The sequence below is a fragment of the Chrysemys picta genome, chromosome 1 (genome assembly GCF_011386835.1).
Source record: "Chrysemys picta bellii isolate R12L10 chromosome 1, ASM1138683v2, whole genome shotgun sequence".
Lineage (NCBI taxonomy): Eukaryota > Metazoa > Chordata > Testudines > Emydidae > Chrysemys > Chrysemys picta.
In genome coordinates, this window is record NC_088791.1 from 218,380,102 (window position 1) to 218,394,868 (window position 14,767).

General features: G+C 41.0%; 1 protein-coding gene across 2 annotated transcripts; it reads left to right on the forward strand.

The window, feature by feature from the left end:
• The first annotated feature begins 147 nt into the window (after window positions 1-147).
• Window positions 148-14,096, forward strand: RBBP7 (RB binding protein 7, chromatin remodeling factor). Of its 2 annotated transcripts, none has more exons than XM_042840168.2 (12): window positions 148-502; window positions 878-1,022; window positions 1,610-1,755; window positions 2,858-3,031; window positions 3,755-3,870; window positions 6,549-6,709; window positions 8,619-8,745; window positions 8,939-9,016; window positions 10,337-10,413; window positions 11,034-11,091; window positions 12,365-12,475; window positions 13,570-14,096. In XM_042840168.2, exons 1-12 carry the CDS (start codon window positions 487-489, stop codon window positions 13,636-13,638), a joined length of 1,278 nt encoding a protein of 425 aa, XP_042696102.2. In that variant the 5' UTR covers window positions 148-486; the 3' UTR covers window positions 13,639-14,096. The 2 variants fall into 2 exon arrangements, 1 of the variants encoding a protein (XP_042696102.2); XR_010597401.1 differs by having other exon boundaries at window positions 268-502; window positions 11,034-11,279.
• Window positions 14,097-14,767: the final 671 nt, after the last annotated feature.

Here is a 14,767-nt window from a genome sequence, read left to right on the forward strand (position 1 = left end):
AACTCTCTGCGCGGTTTGTTTTGCCGCATCAGACGGGGGGAGGGGCTTGCTGGCCCTGTCGGCCCTCCCATCCTTTGCCCCGCCCTCGCTGTTGGGCGCTCTCCTGCTGCGCATGCGCTTATCTGCCCTGCTGCCTGAGCCAGCCTAGGAAGAGGTGATGGCCGGTGGGCGGGCTTGTTGAGCTGTGGTCCGCCTCGCACGCGCGCTGCTGCTCGTCTCAGCCCCACCGCCCTCGTTCATTGGCCGCTGCCTCGGGGTCGTGGCGGTCTGACCCGGGAGCGCAGCCGGGTCGCTGCGCATGCGCACTGGCGGCGGCGCGGGTTGGAGAATCGCTCGGAGTCCAAGCCAGCGGTTTGGAGGGAGAACGAGGCCGTCTCGAACCCCAAGGCCGGCGCGCGAGCGGCCGCTTCATCCGCGGCGGAGACGGCGGCGCCAGTTCCGCCGGGGGGAGGGGAGCGCAGCGCGGGAGGGAGCCCCACGCACAAAATGGCGAATAAAGAGAGTAAGAGACGGCGGGGCCCGGCCGGTCCCTGTTCGGGCTGGAGGGTCGGGGGTCGGTGGGTTTCGTCTCCCCGGGCGAGGCGGGGCGGGGGCGCCTCCCGGCTCCGCGTCTCTCGGGACGGGCTGTCTCTGGGGGCGGGGCGATCCCGGTGCCGCGGGGCTGAGCTGCCCGCAGCGCGGGGAGGGGAGCGCGTGGCCTCGCGGGCGCCGGGCGGAGCCGCCGCTGGGTCTCGCCGCGAGCGGGCTTCGGCTTAGGAACAAATAAAACGTGAGGCCGCGGGTGTTTCCCCTCCCCCACCCGCCCCGTCTCCTGGGAGCCGCCCGCCTAGCGCGCCTCTGTCTGTCTGTCCCCCCCCCCCCCCCCCCGTGCGTGCAGTGTTCGAGGACACGGTGGAGGAGCGTGTCATCAACGAAGAGTACAAAATCTGGAAGAAGAACACCCCTTTCCTGTATGACCTGGTGATGACCCACGCCCTCGAGTGGCCCAGCCTCACTGTGCAGTGGCTGCCTGATGTAACGAGGTGAGACTCCTACCTGCGCTTCGGTGACCTGCGTAAACCCCCATGCGCCCTGTTTGGGATACACTTTTAGGATAATAGTGAAAGTAACAGCTTGCAAGAGGGAAATAATCTCTTTTTAAGCAGTCAGTCGTGTCTTCAATATCTGAGCTACTCCTCTTGCTTCACTGTGGCTGACTGCTAGGAGTATCAACACTGGAAAATCTGTTTAATGTCAAATGCCTTTAACTGCATTGACATGGATTTACCATAGTAGGTGCTGATGTCAAAATGTCTCCATTTAATGTATGTGCACATAGAAGTCTTATTCATACTATTCAAGCAATAGTGACAAGCACTCTAAAAGACTGGGATTTCAGTATTATTAAAGATGTACTTGTTACATTTACTGATGTCAAGAACACCTGGAGTTCAACTTGTAAACATTTATGCTGATATGCCTAATGTGGCAGGGGAAAATGTTTTTCCCCAATTAATCTGTAGTCTCCCATAGAAATTGGGATGATACAGAAGAACTTTGCCTCAAAATATTTAAAAGTACAATACAACTGTGTTCAGCTTTTTGTAAGACTGTCTGTTTTATTGAACAGGCCTGAAGGAAAGGATTATGCCCTTCATTGGCTAGTGTTGGGAACACATACCTCTGATGAGCAGAACCATTTGGTTGTTGCAAGGGTCCAGATTCCTAACGATGATGCTCAGTTTGATGCTTCTCACTATGATAGTGAGAAGGGAGGTGAGTATTGCGGGAATTTTTAGATTGTGTTCTTCTAGCAGCAGTGTTAAACAGTGCATACCTCGTTTAATTGTCTTCTAACTTGGGTTTTAACTTTAAAAATATTTTTTAAGGGTCTGTTTGTATACTAAACTTGTTTATAGTATATAACAGTGTCTCTCAGCCTTTCCAGACTACTGTACCCCGTTCAGGAGTATTTCACCGCACTTAGTCTACTTGCTTACAAAATCAGACTTAAAAATACAAAAGTGTCACAGCACACTATTACTGAAAAATTGCTTATTTTCGCCATATAATTTGTAAAGTAAATCAATTGGAATATAAATATTGTACTTACATTTCGGTCTGTAGTATATAGAGCAGTATACTCAAGTCAATGTCTGCATGAAATTTTAGTTTGTGCTGACTTTTTATGTCAGTGCTTTTATGTAGCATGTTATAAAACTAGGCAAATATCTAGATGAGTTGATGTACTCCCTGGAAGACCTCTGCGTACCCCTAGGGGTACGTGTGCGACGGTATATAGTGTAGTTCTAGAGCCTTAATATATTTTACTCTGACCCTTTTTTAAAAAAAATCTGAAAGCTGATAACAATTCATGTTAAGTATCACAGGGGTACCCGTGTTAGTCTGAATCTGTAAAAAGCAACAGAGGGTCCTGTGGCACCTTTAAGATTAACAGAAGTATTGGGAGCATAAGCTTTCGTGGGTAAGAACCTCACTTCTTCAGATGCACCTCCTGCAAAAGTCTCCTATTTGACAAATATTGACTTTATTAGGTCTTTCATTTGTGATGCTTAAGCTACCTGGTAGACTAGCTTAAGCAAGAGATTCACCCCTCGGAAGGTGTTACGTCTGGTCACTACTTATTGTGATGACCTGTTCAGATTAAGAATACTTCACTGCTTTCAAGATAAGAAGATAACTTTTAAGATTTTATATTAAAGGGGTATAGTGTAATTAATCTTCCATGTGACTTGTATTACTACATTAAACAACTTGCGATTATGAAAAGCCTGAGAACACTGGCTTAAGACACTTGAAATAGTTGACACGATTTTAACCAAAAACCTTTTTTATATGTATTAAAAAAAATATATAGAATTTGGCGGCTTTGGATCTGTAACTGGTAAAATTGAAACTGAAATTAAAATTAACCATGAAGGTGAAGTAAATCGTGCTCGCTACATGCCCCAGAACCCCTGCATCATCGCTACAAAAACTCCTTCCTCTGATGTGCTGGTTTTTGATTACACCAAACATCCATCTAAACCAGGTGGGTCAACCTGCTTGAATTTGTATACAATAACTTCTCTAGTATTATAAATGTAGTCTAGATGTAGACATGAGTCTGACAGTAGTCCGGTTTATTGTATTTTGATGCTAAAGCACTAAGGCCTGGTCCACACTAACCCCCTACTTTGGACTAAGGTATGCAAATTCAGCTACGTTATTAACGTAGCTAAATTCGAAGTACCTTAGTCCGAACTTACCGCGGGTCCAGACACGGCAGGCAGGCTCCCCCGTCGATGCCGTGTACTCCTCTCGCTGAGCTGGAGTACCGGTGTTGACGGCAAGCACTTCCGGGATCAATCCCGGAAGATCGATCGCTTACATCCGGACCAGGAAGTAAGTATAGACGTACCCTGAGTGTCTGAAGGTGCCTTAACTCCTGTGCTAGTTAAAAACAATTTGGATTAGTTAGAATATGCTTCGGGTAATTAAGCTCAGGAAGTTTGCCTAGGTATTTCAGATTTGAGGTGATAGAGTAGGACCCTCTGTGACTATCTTTAGCTCTCATCAAGTGTCTTATAACCTACTCTGAACAGGAAATTGAAAAGCAAATCCTGCTTCTCCCTGTAGTAAGCATATGCAGACAATTTTGAAATTGTATTTTATTTTGCAATGCAAAAATAAAAATTCCATCAATTACAATCCATCATATTCTTCTTGTTTAAAGGAGCTCTAAGAGCTAAACAATGGTTTGGTTCTTTTTCAGACCCAAGTGGAGAATGTAATCCTGACCTTAGGCTAAGAGGACATCAAAAAGAAGGCTATGGTTTATCATGGAATTCCAATTTGAGTGGACACCTTCTCAGTGCATCTGATGATCATGTAAGAAACTAACTTCCCCCTTTGTTAATACAAAACAAAAGGAAGAGTTGCTGATTCACATGGCCTAATAGTATTTTTCCCCATAAAATCTCTTCCACTGGTCTTCTCCATCCAGTGTACACCAAAATGCCTTCATATTTTTAATTCTAGATGTTCATGTTTCTATCCTTTATACCCTGAAAGCCCACTTACCATAACACATCATCCTTAACAGAAGGAGGTTAATGCCTATCCCATAATAGCTACTCCTGTGGGTATTCGGCGCAAAAAAAAATTTAAAAATTCTGCATATTTTATTTGTCAAAATAATGCCAAATCACACCAGTTTAAATTGTTTCTGTAATTTATTTAAACTACAGAAAGAAGTCACTAACTATTCAGCATTTCCTAAACACATGAAAGTTGCAAACACTGTAACTAATACCCTGCATTCCAGCTAAATTACATTACAGAACACCAAACAGCCCCCCCCTCCCCCCCCCAAAAAAGTAGAATGTCATTTTAAATTGCACATGAAAGTCATGCAGTTTTTGCTAATCATTGTCCTGGACCTGGCTGGGTATTTTGGGAAGCGCTTGGTTCTGATTGTCCTGATTGACTGCTGAGTGAATGTTTTATTTGCCCTCAAAGTCTTTTTTTTTTTTTTTTTTTTTTTTTTAATGGCTAAGTAAAATAAATCCTGAGCTGTAATCTAATCTCATTGTGCCACTTTGACACAGGAAAAAAAGTGAGAAAGCACATAGATCTTCCTAGCTGATTCCCTTTCTGTCATGTATAAGACTTTACATCATTCTGGCAATGTAGGGGCCTTAAAACTTTTACAGGTTTTAAGCTCCTGGGGGAGTTGACTGAGAATGGGAACAGTTAACTAACAATAGGAACATTAACAATGGTTTTGGGGTTTTTTGTTTGTTTGTTTGTTTTTTTTACATTTTTTGGGGGGGGGGATCTGCCTGAGGGGTGTCGTCCGCCGTGTCCCCCACCATTATGAGAGTGGGGGGGGGAGGAGAAGATGACGATCAAACACCGGAGGCAGGAGGGGAAAGGGGAACAGGTCGACCACTTCTCCCTGCTAGACTGCAGGCAGGGGAGGAGGGCGCCAGACGGGGATGGCTAGATGGGGAGCGGGGAGAGCTATCAAGGACTTGTTGCGGGTTCGGTCACCGACTCAGGATGGGAATCCGGCTCCTCTAGCTGCACTAAGGGAATGGGGGATATAACTGCATTGGGGGTGTGTGTGCAGTGAAACGGGCAAACTCAAACGGGAGGGGCACAAGCGCACGGGAGTGGGGGGGCATGGGCGCATGAGGGGTGGGGCTAATCAGGGCAAGGGGGGCCGCAGGGGGAGGGAAACAACCAGGCTGTTACTGGGCAGGCAGACTGCTGCTGCTGCTACATTTCTGCCTCAGAGAATAAGATCAATTTAACCATCAACAGCAACATTAACAATGGTTGCTTCTTTTTTTTTAACTTAAAGGTCTTTATTTTCAAAAATTGTTATGTTTTAAATCCTTAAATTACTACATTTAAGAGCAGTATATGATCACATTTGCTTAGCTGTACGATCTTCTGATGAAGGAACAATAGTGGTTTTAACACCATCACTAGGGGCCAAGTCTGTTTTATTTAACTGGAACACCATGAACTGGAAAATACAGCCCTCTGTACTACTACTGGGTGCTCTAAAACTTTAGGATCATCCCCATACAGAATCTTGGCCTTTTTCTAGGCAGGCAGGGTGCTGCATTTCTGCCTTTGGGACGGAGCCTGCCTTGTGCATAATAAAAAGCCCTACCCCTCCACGCCAGTCTCTCTCGCTTGTTGGCATGCATGCATGCCCAACCCTGCCACCTGACGGTGATCAACGTCTCCCACAAAGGCACGCATGCCCAGCCCCCCTCCCTATGCAGTGATTTATGTCTCGGAGGCTGGTCCAGGCACGCTGGAACAGATGCTCAGCCTGGACTGCCGGGGAAGAGGCACATGTCCCCTCGCAGATTTTTTTGTATTTTTCTGCATGGAGGGCACAGAAATATGCAGACCATATGGAGGTGCTGAATTTTGTCAGGAGTAAATAGCCAAAGGGTTTGTTATTGAATGGCACGATACAATCTCTCTCTTCTCCTCCCCTGTCTCCTAAAGAAATTGCTGAATGAATGTTATATTTGCACTAAAGACACAAACCTGTGAGATGAGGTTAATGTCTTGGGTTGCAGCAGCATCTGTGGAAATCTTTTCTTTTAGTCTCCCTTTCTTTCCCTGTCCTTCCTTCCCCAGTAAACCCTGCTTTGGTATTTGGTGGACTACAAAAACTACATTCTAATAAAGTCTGGGCAGAGACCCCAGTAGGAATATCATAGACTCCCTTTGGCTTTAGTAAGCTTTTTTTTTTTATAGGCAGTTATGATGGTGATGTGTAAGGGCATAACTTTATTAAATGAGGCTTTTTAAAAGACAAGAATGATGGTCTCAAGTTACAGAAAACACTCGAATGCCAGCAGTGTGGCATAACTATGTTAACAATTCTAAAACCTCTGAATATTGAACTTGTATTCTGATGTCAGACAACATAATTGGAATACAACTAGATTACTATCCATATACTGAAAGATTTACACCAAGGAAAGCAAGTCTGAACAATAAATTACATTGTATTAAAATGTGACTTTTGTCTGCAGACTGTTTGTCTGTGGGATGTAAGTGCAGGACCAAAAGAAGGCAAAGTTGTTGATGCTAAAGCAATCTTTACTGGACATTCTGCAGTAGTAGAAGATGTGGCATGGCATCTGCTTCATGAATCTTTATTTGGATCAGTTGCTGATGATCAGAAGCTTATGATGTAAGTTTGGGAGGAGAGTTGGGGGTGGGGAGAAACTGAGCAGTTCTCTGGAACTTACAATTCCCTGCTTGTCAATGCAACTGTCTAGACAAGCACTGCACACTGCCTAATTTAAAAAAAAAAATCTATTCAGGCTATGAGGTGGCCTGCAATCCTAAAATACTCTAGTCTTCTGTTGCATTAACATGAAGCTAAATCACCTAGATTTTACAGCATTACTTGTATTTCTAGGAATCTGGATAGGAATAATCCTAAATGTGCCTTTCCTTCTATTTGTTTTACTGTTCAATGTTGCCTTTCTTACTAAGACTACATTGTAAATATAGACCTATGGTTAAACAAGTGGTGAACGGGAATCATGATTTTACAGTTTCTCTAGTGACCTACATATTTTGGGTACTTTTATGGTCCCATCATTGTAGGTCCAAAGCCATGTTGCTGTGATCCACAGAACCCCTGCTCAGCTGCCACCTAATCTTGTGGGTGTCTAAAATCACTAGATGCCTAAATTTCTGCTGTAAAAAGTTCCTTAGCACCTAAGTTTCTACCTCCAAACATGTGCATTGCTGCCTTAGGTAGGCATCCGCACACCTAAGCCCCACTGCAATTCTCAAACCCTGTGAAGATCGGTGTTGCCCTCCCTATCTCTCCTGTGGGCTGGATCTGGCAGGTGTTTGATCTGAGCACAAAACAGCCACTTGGTTATGGCATATACTGAGAGGTAGAGGAGAGAGTGTTTCTCAGTCTCGCCTGTTGAAGTTGTTCCACTTTAGCCCAATGAATGTTTGTAATATAGAGACAGTGAGGATGATTCTGTAGTCCAGTGGTAGGGCACTTGACTGAGAATTGGGAAACCGTGCTCAAATCCATTCTCGAAAATCATGCAGAAGGAGGAATTTAACCTGGGTCTCCCATATTCCAGTTGAGTACCCTAACCAACGGAGCTAAAAGTTATAGGGAAGGCTGTCACTGCTGCTCCCTCCTCAAGTCCTTTTGTTTAGCTGAGGCTGTGTGCCTCAATCTTATGTATTTATCCTCACAACGCCCAGGAATTACAGTAGAAGGGGCACAGAGTGGCTCAGTGACTTGACTAAGGTCACAAATGAAGTCTGCAGTGGAGCAGATAATTGATCCTAGGCCTCACCAAGTTTTTATGCTGGTGCCCTAACCCCTGGATCATCCTTCCCCTTGATTGACCTGATAATTCTATTTAAAAGCAAGCTGTAAATACCATCAGGTCAGGTGGACTGACTAAATATTAATCTAGTGCTGTGAACTTTTTCAGAGATGTGAGGAATCCAATCACATCTGTTTGCTCTAACAAATTACTTGACAGACTAATCATTCCCCTTGATAAAAGGGAAAACTCTTGAGGGTGTACAGTGAATGCTTTGCTTTTGCCAAAAGGTGAAATACCTAGCTGCTATAAATCTTCTAACTGATTAGTATGTTCTAAGACAGATGAGATTGTACTAGTATGGAACGACAAATGACTCTCAATCCCTTCCTTCTCCCCCCCCCCCTTTTTTTTTTTTAAATGTTGAAACTTGTGTACCATGCTTTTCAGCCTGGAAGGAATGTTTTAGTCCCAAAGTAATGTGTGTTAACCTACAGATATTTAATGTGTACAGTTTTTATGTAGTATGAAATGAGTGCTATCTTTGTGACCAATGTTCATTCCACTTATAGCCTGTTTAGATGAAAAGTTAGTGCGCGGCATACTAGTGTGCTGTAGATCCACACACACTAGCTTGCTGGATGTGAACTGTTCATTTAGACAAGTCTTCAGACTGGGCTGTTTCAAGTGCTGAATAGGGTTTAGTGTGTGAGAATTGGTTCTCCCTTCTACCACCTTTGACTGGCATTTTTTGTGTGTTCTTCCTTCTTCCCACCCCTTCATCCAAAAAAGTTGGGACACGAGGTCCAATACTACATCCAAGCCAAGTCATTCTGTAGATGCCCATACAGCCGAGGTCAACTGCCTGTCCTTCAATCCCTACAGCGAGTTCATTCTAGCAACTGGTTCTGCTGACAAGGTGTTTTACTTACATATATTTTTAACATCCTATACAAATTGAATGTATATGCTCCTAAAAGTGTGCTTAGACATTAGTCACAAATGTCAATAAAGTGCAACGGGTAGCTAAAATGTATTAATTTAAAATTGAATAACTTCAGAGGCTTTTGGAGTAAAGGTACCTTATTTATTTTTTCCCCTTTCCCTCACAGACTGTGGCTTTGTGGGATCTACGAAACCTTAAATTAAAACTTCATTCTTTTGAGTCTCACAAGGATGAAATCTTTCAGGTGGGCAGAAGACAAATGAATAACTTGAAGGTTTTAGAATAAGGTTGTGCATATTGCTGAGAGCTCCGGATCAGGTGGGAATTTGGTTTGGTTTGGAATTCTGATATTGTGATCAATTGAAATATATCTGATCACTGAGATCTGTTGCAAGAACTAATAGCTGAACTAATGCCACCATTAAGCCTTAATTTAAGCAACATAGGTAATGTGAGTAGACTTTTTTTTTTCTCTTTTCCCCCAAAGTATATTCATGAGTCTGCCAGCTTTCTAACTTGCTGCTTTAACAGCAGCACACAAACTGGCATTTTATGGGAAATGCTTAGATGCTCTCTCACTATGGTTAAAATAAAATTAATAGGGCAAGTATAAAAGCTCAACAGCTTTTCTCAGAATAATTTAAAACAAGTCTTGTCTATGTATCTGTGCCTCCCCAAAATCCTTCAATGTGCCCTGAAAGATAACAGATTTGGGCTATTTCCGATGGGTAAAGAATAGATTCTGAAGTTGGGGACCCCTCTCAAAGAACTCCTGGGCACCAGTTTCCTCTCAGAGGGTTCTCCAGCTTTGAGCACTCTGCACCATGGCATGTGGGGAGAGATGGTCCTTAACATTAGCAGATCACAAGCCATTTATGGCTTATAGATGACAACCAACTCTCCAAAACCAACTGGTAACTAATCAGCCAGTTAGATCCAGAAGATTGCTTTCATGTGCAGCTGAAAAGATATACACACAGGGATTTTTGTTTATCAAAAAATCTCCTAAAATATGTATGGTTGAAGTCAGGAGTATAAGACTTGGCTTGACCCAGACTCATGTTCCTAAAATATGTATTTCCAAAAAAAAAAAATTCACAAACAGAAGGCAACTCTAATTCCAAATACTCCCTTAAAGCTGTGTGACTTTATTCAATGACTTTCATTTTATGTATGATTAGGCAAGTTTACAAGTGATTTGCAGACACACTTGACCATTGTAGAAAATGGAACTAAATAATACTGACACTTTATGGTAGTATAGCAGTTTTAATGGTATATTTCTTGTGGTTGGATTTCTTCCATTAGGAAACTTAAGATCCTCTGAATTGGAGGAAAGCCTTGATGTTGGGGTACATGAAGTGAGAAGTAGTCTATATATTTGAGTCTATCTTCTCTAAATTTGTCCTTTTTATTAAAAATGTTGATCAGTTATGGCTGTAGCAGTTCAAGCATTGATAGTTAAAACTGGCAATGTTGGTCACATCTAAAGTTACTAGTTCAGAATACATACAAAGACATGAACTTTATACTCCTATTTTCGAGAGATGTTCTCTTCTTACAGGTTCACTGGTCTCCTCATAATGAAACAATTCTTGCTTCAAGTGGGACTGATCGTCGGCTAAATGTATGGGATCTAAGGTAAAGAGTGATTCTGTTCCTTTATTTAAAACCTATGTGGAGATAGCAGACACACATCCAATATATGCAGTAGGCTTTGCATTTGTACTTAAAAAAAACTAACCCTACAATTTAGGCATAAGCTATTTTCTGTTTAAAAACTAGCAAACTTCAGTGTAGGAATACTATGCTGTATTTTTATTGATCTTTGCCAGTTAAGTTTAAAAAAAAAAAAAAAAAAAAAACCACTTCTGAACAACTCTGCATGTCTCCTTCCCCCTCTTTCCCCCCCCCCCCCCCCCGGTCTTTTTAGTAATAAGTGATCTCTTCCCCAAGGGTCCTTTATTGATCTAATCTGCAGAATCTGATTTTTTCAGTGGTGATGACCCATGTTTGAGGATTAAAACTTCGGGTGAAGAATAAGCAGCAAGAGTAGGAATTGAAAACAAAGATATTTTCTCAGCGCAAGTGCCCCTGATAAGAGAAAGGCATAGTCCTCCATTAGCTATTCCTTTTTTTAAACCTTAATTCCCAAATTGACTTCTTGCCCACTTAAATGAGATAACTATATTGATGTTGGAACTACTTCAAGATTTTAAGGGTTTAAAATCTTCCTTTAAACAGCATTGTTTTCTTTACAGTAAAATTGGAGAAGAGCAATCTGCAGAGGATGCAGAAGATGGGCCTCCTGAACTTTTGGTACGTATTTGCTGCCTTTAGCTTGGAGACCTGCTGATGCCTCATAAGAACTTATATCTTTATTCTTAGACTAAAGAACTGCAATAGCAGACCAGACCAATAATCTGTCTAATCCAGGAATTTACTTCGGGCAAATTCTTCAACGTCCCACTATCTCTCGGTACTTGATTGTGGCTCTCAACTGCTAAGTGAGTTTTAAGGCAGTGGTTCTTAATGCTCCTTTGTATGAGTGCTGCACAGAGTGCCATTGCTGCAGTAGGTCTGCAATGTTACCTATATCCAAGGTCAGGTAAAGTGTAGAAAACACAGCTGTAGGTTATACTTTTAACTATGTATAAACCAAAACTAACCTACTACCTCAAGTTATCATTGAAACAAAGTATAGTGTTTAATGTTTCCTAGATTAGGTAGTCATTTAGGGTTTTTAGCAACTTCATGCTGCTATAAATGGCTGTGTTGCTAATAGCAACTTTACAGGAGGAAAGGAAATAATCTGAAATAGCTTCTTTAGTTCATGTTAGGCTCTCCATCAAATGATTTACAAGCAACCACTATATTTTGTGCACAACTATGTGGGAAAACAGTTGCTATTGGTTGACTTCCACATCCAGTAATAACTCTTCATCTTGCTTCTGGGTAAAATAACCTAATATAGAGCTTTTTGAAAAAGCAGGAGGCTGCTGTGCCAAGTAACTCAGGTAGCAAGAATCCTTTTTTTTAAATGGTGTTTCCTGCCTTCTCCTCAACAGTCCTAATCTGAAATGTTTGTGTGTGGGCGGCATTTACATGTTGTTTGTGGCGTACGTGTTAAGGCAGCTACTTTAAAACTGCACCTCAGATCTCCACTTACAGTAGAATGCCAGAGTTAAGAACTGACTAGTCAGCTCCACACACCTCATTTGGAATTAGGCAGCAGCAGAGATGTGGGGGGAGAGAGGCAAATACAGGACAGTACTGTGTTTAAGCTTAAACTACTAAAAAAGAGAGAGCAGCATTTTTCTACTGCATAGTCAAGTTTCAAAGCTGTATTAAGTCAATGTTCAGTTGTAAACTTTTGAAAGAACAACCATAACACTTTGTTCAGAGTTTCGAACATTTCTGAGTTACAAACGAACAACCTCTGTTCCCTAGGTGTTTGTAACTCTGAGGTTCTACTGTACATAGTTATTCCTTAGTTTTACTTTGTTTGCTAATGAGAATAGTAAATTAAAATATTTCACTACTTTGATTGTCTAGAGATGTCTTGGGTCATTAAATTTGATCTTATTAACAGTTTATTCATGGAGGACACACTGCAAAGATTTCAGATTTTAGTTGGAACCCTAACGAACCCTGGGTAATCTGCTCTGTATCTGAGGACAACATAATGCAAATATGGCAAATGGTGAGTGTCAGAACTTAATTTCTGCATTGCTTTCAGCTTCATTATATAAATGAAAAAGGAGGTTATTCTTCTCTTTAAAAAGTCTTTAAAAAAGATAGACTATGTCTCATGTAGGCAATCTTTTTCCTCAAGTTAAATCCATTTAGTTAATGACCTGAACATTAAGACTAATATTCATACAAAAAAAGTTCTGTTATGACTTTTGTATATCATTTTGAATTTTATTAAGGATAAATTGAACTAGAAATGGCTAATTTCTAATATATACCAAAAATATCCATTTCAACAGATGAGTTAACTGGAGCTAAGTTGATATTTTAGTATCTTCAAAAGAAGGAAAAATAGATCTTCAGAGTGAGTTTGTAGATATTGCAGGTTTATATGCGCTATGCTATCCAGAATCTAAGCTTTTGTTTTACAAATGGCTTCTAGAACTCCTAATTGCAAAGTTAACTGCATTTTTAAGACTTCTGGGAGTCATGTTGGCAGTCATTAATCCTAGCTAGTTATAGGATCTTAGTAGTAAAAGAGGAAGCCCTACATCATCAGAGGCCCTGTAAAGGCAGGACCATTGCCTGACAGCATTCATTTAATATAAATTGACACCACAAGAGTTTTGCCAGAAAACCGCAGCCACTTAAAAACATCAACTAAATGTATATACAGATGTACCTCCCCTTCTATCCACTTGAGTTTTTTTTCCTTGTAAGTTGAAGGATGTGTGTTTTTGGAAGCAATTACTACTGGGATAGTAGTTTTAAAGTAAGACTGAAACTGGACATGAGACCGGGACAAAATCTTTTGGGTAAAGAGCTAAATGGATTAGGATTAGCCTAAAGTGCATCAATTTAAAACATCTTATACATACTTTTAATATTAGTGTTGATTAGTCTAGCCATTTTACATAATCTTAAAACTGACTTCCCTCTTTAAAGTCAGGGAAAGGGATACTTCTGAGAAAACAATCCTGTTCTCAAAGTGCATCAGTTTCCTCACTTCTGCAATCATATGTCTTCTAAGATTAGAAAAAATACTGTTAATCAAATGTGCCTATCACTTTTTGATACTTGTAATGCAATAACTTGTGTCTCTAGGCTGAAAACATTTATAATGATGAAGAACCAGATATAGCAGCATCAGAACTGGAGGGTCAAGGAACATAACTTTCTCCTTAGGAAAAGGAAGACAAGAATGTTGGGTGTTTGTGAAGTGGCTGACATTCATATAAATTATGTTATTGTTTGTTTTTTTGACTACTATATACATTCAAAATATTCTCAGTTGAATGTAATGCTTATACCAATGCTCGATTTTTATCGAGCACAAAGCTTGTATAGTTGAATTTAATGGGATATCCCTGATTTTTTTTGTTTTTTTTGGCACCTTGAAGTGAGCTATAGCAAACTGTACAGCATTTAGGTATTGGGGAAAATAAGTGACTGAATACCAATGTCTATTTTTAAAACAAGTTTGCAGATTCCTGTAAATGATTAGACAACTCAAAATCCTCACTTTTCCTAGACTAAATGCATAAATGTTTTTATCATATGTAAAATGAGCTTTTCACTTTTACAGAACACTTCCTGTTTGGCTTTGCATAAATAAACTTTTTTGAAGAAAATGTTTGGTGTATTAATTGAAGAAGAAAATCTAACTACTGCCTAGTGGCAGTGCTCTCCAAAGAATAGGGTGGGTACCTTTCCATGTTTGTCTGCATAGATGTAGAAAGTTGTGTGGAGGGGCATGTGAGTTACCTGCTGCCTGATGCTAAAGCTTAATACTTTAAACAGCTGTCCCCATTGTTCCCTCTCTTAGTATTTCTAATGATATTTAGCTGTAGGGCTAAAGTATAAATGAGGTCTGGATGGAGAGACAGATTATGATCTCAGAGGCACTTTAATGAAAGTCAAAACAAGTTACCTGTAGATATCTTCTTGGAAAAAGACACTTTTCTTGTACTTGAACTTTATAAAGGACATCTTGCTCTGTGGCTAGATGGTCAACTTTCAAATCCTTGTGTAAGTCTTCAGCAATGCTGTCCATGAGGTTACTTTAAACCCAAAATCTTCATATTAAAATCAGTTGTTGTTTAGGTATCATGGGAGAGGCTCCATACAAATATTATAAACTGCTGTGTAGGAAGACCTCATTATTATAATAATAGTCATATACTTGTGGCCATAGTGCATGCTATATTATCTGGCTAGTCAAATATATTTTTGTAGCATCCTCACTGTGTGGAGTGAAATACAAAAATAGACCTACGAAAGGAGAGCGGATGTTTCACTCTGT

Coding starts and splice junctions, on each gene's coding strand:
- RBBP7 (XM_042840168.2), top strand. Junction 8,746..8,938: donor CAACTGGTTCTGCTGACAAG/GTGTTTTACTTA, acceptor TTTCCCTCACAG/ACTGTGGCTTTGTGGGATCT. Junction 10,414..11,033: donor CTAAATGTATGGGATCTAAG/GTAAAGAGTGAT, acceptor TTTTCTTTACAG/TAAAATTGGAGAAGAGCAAT.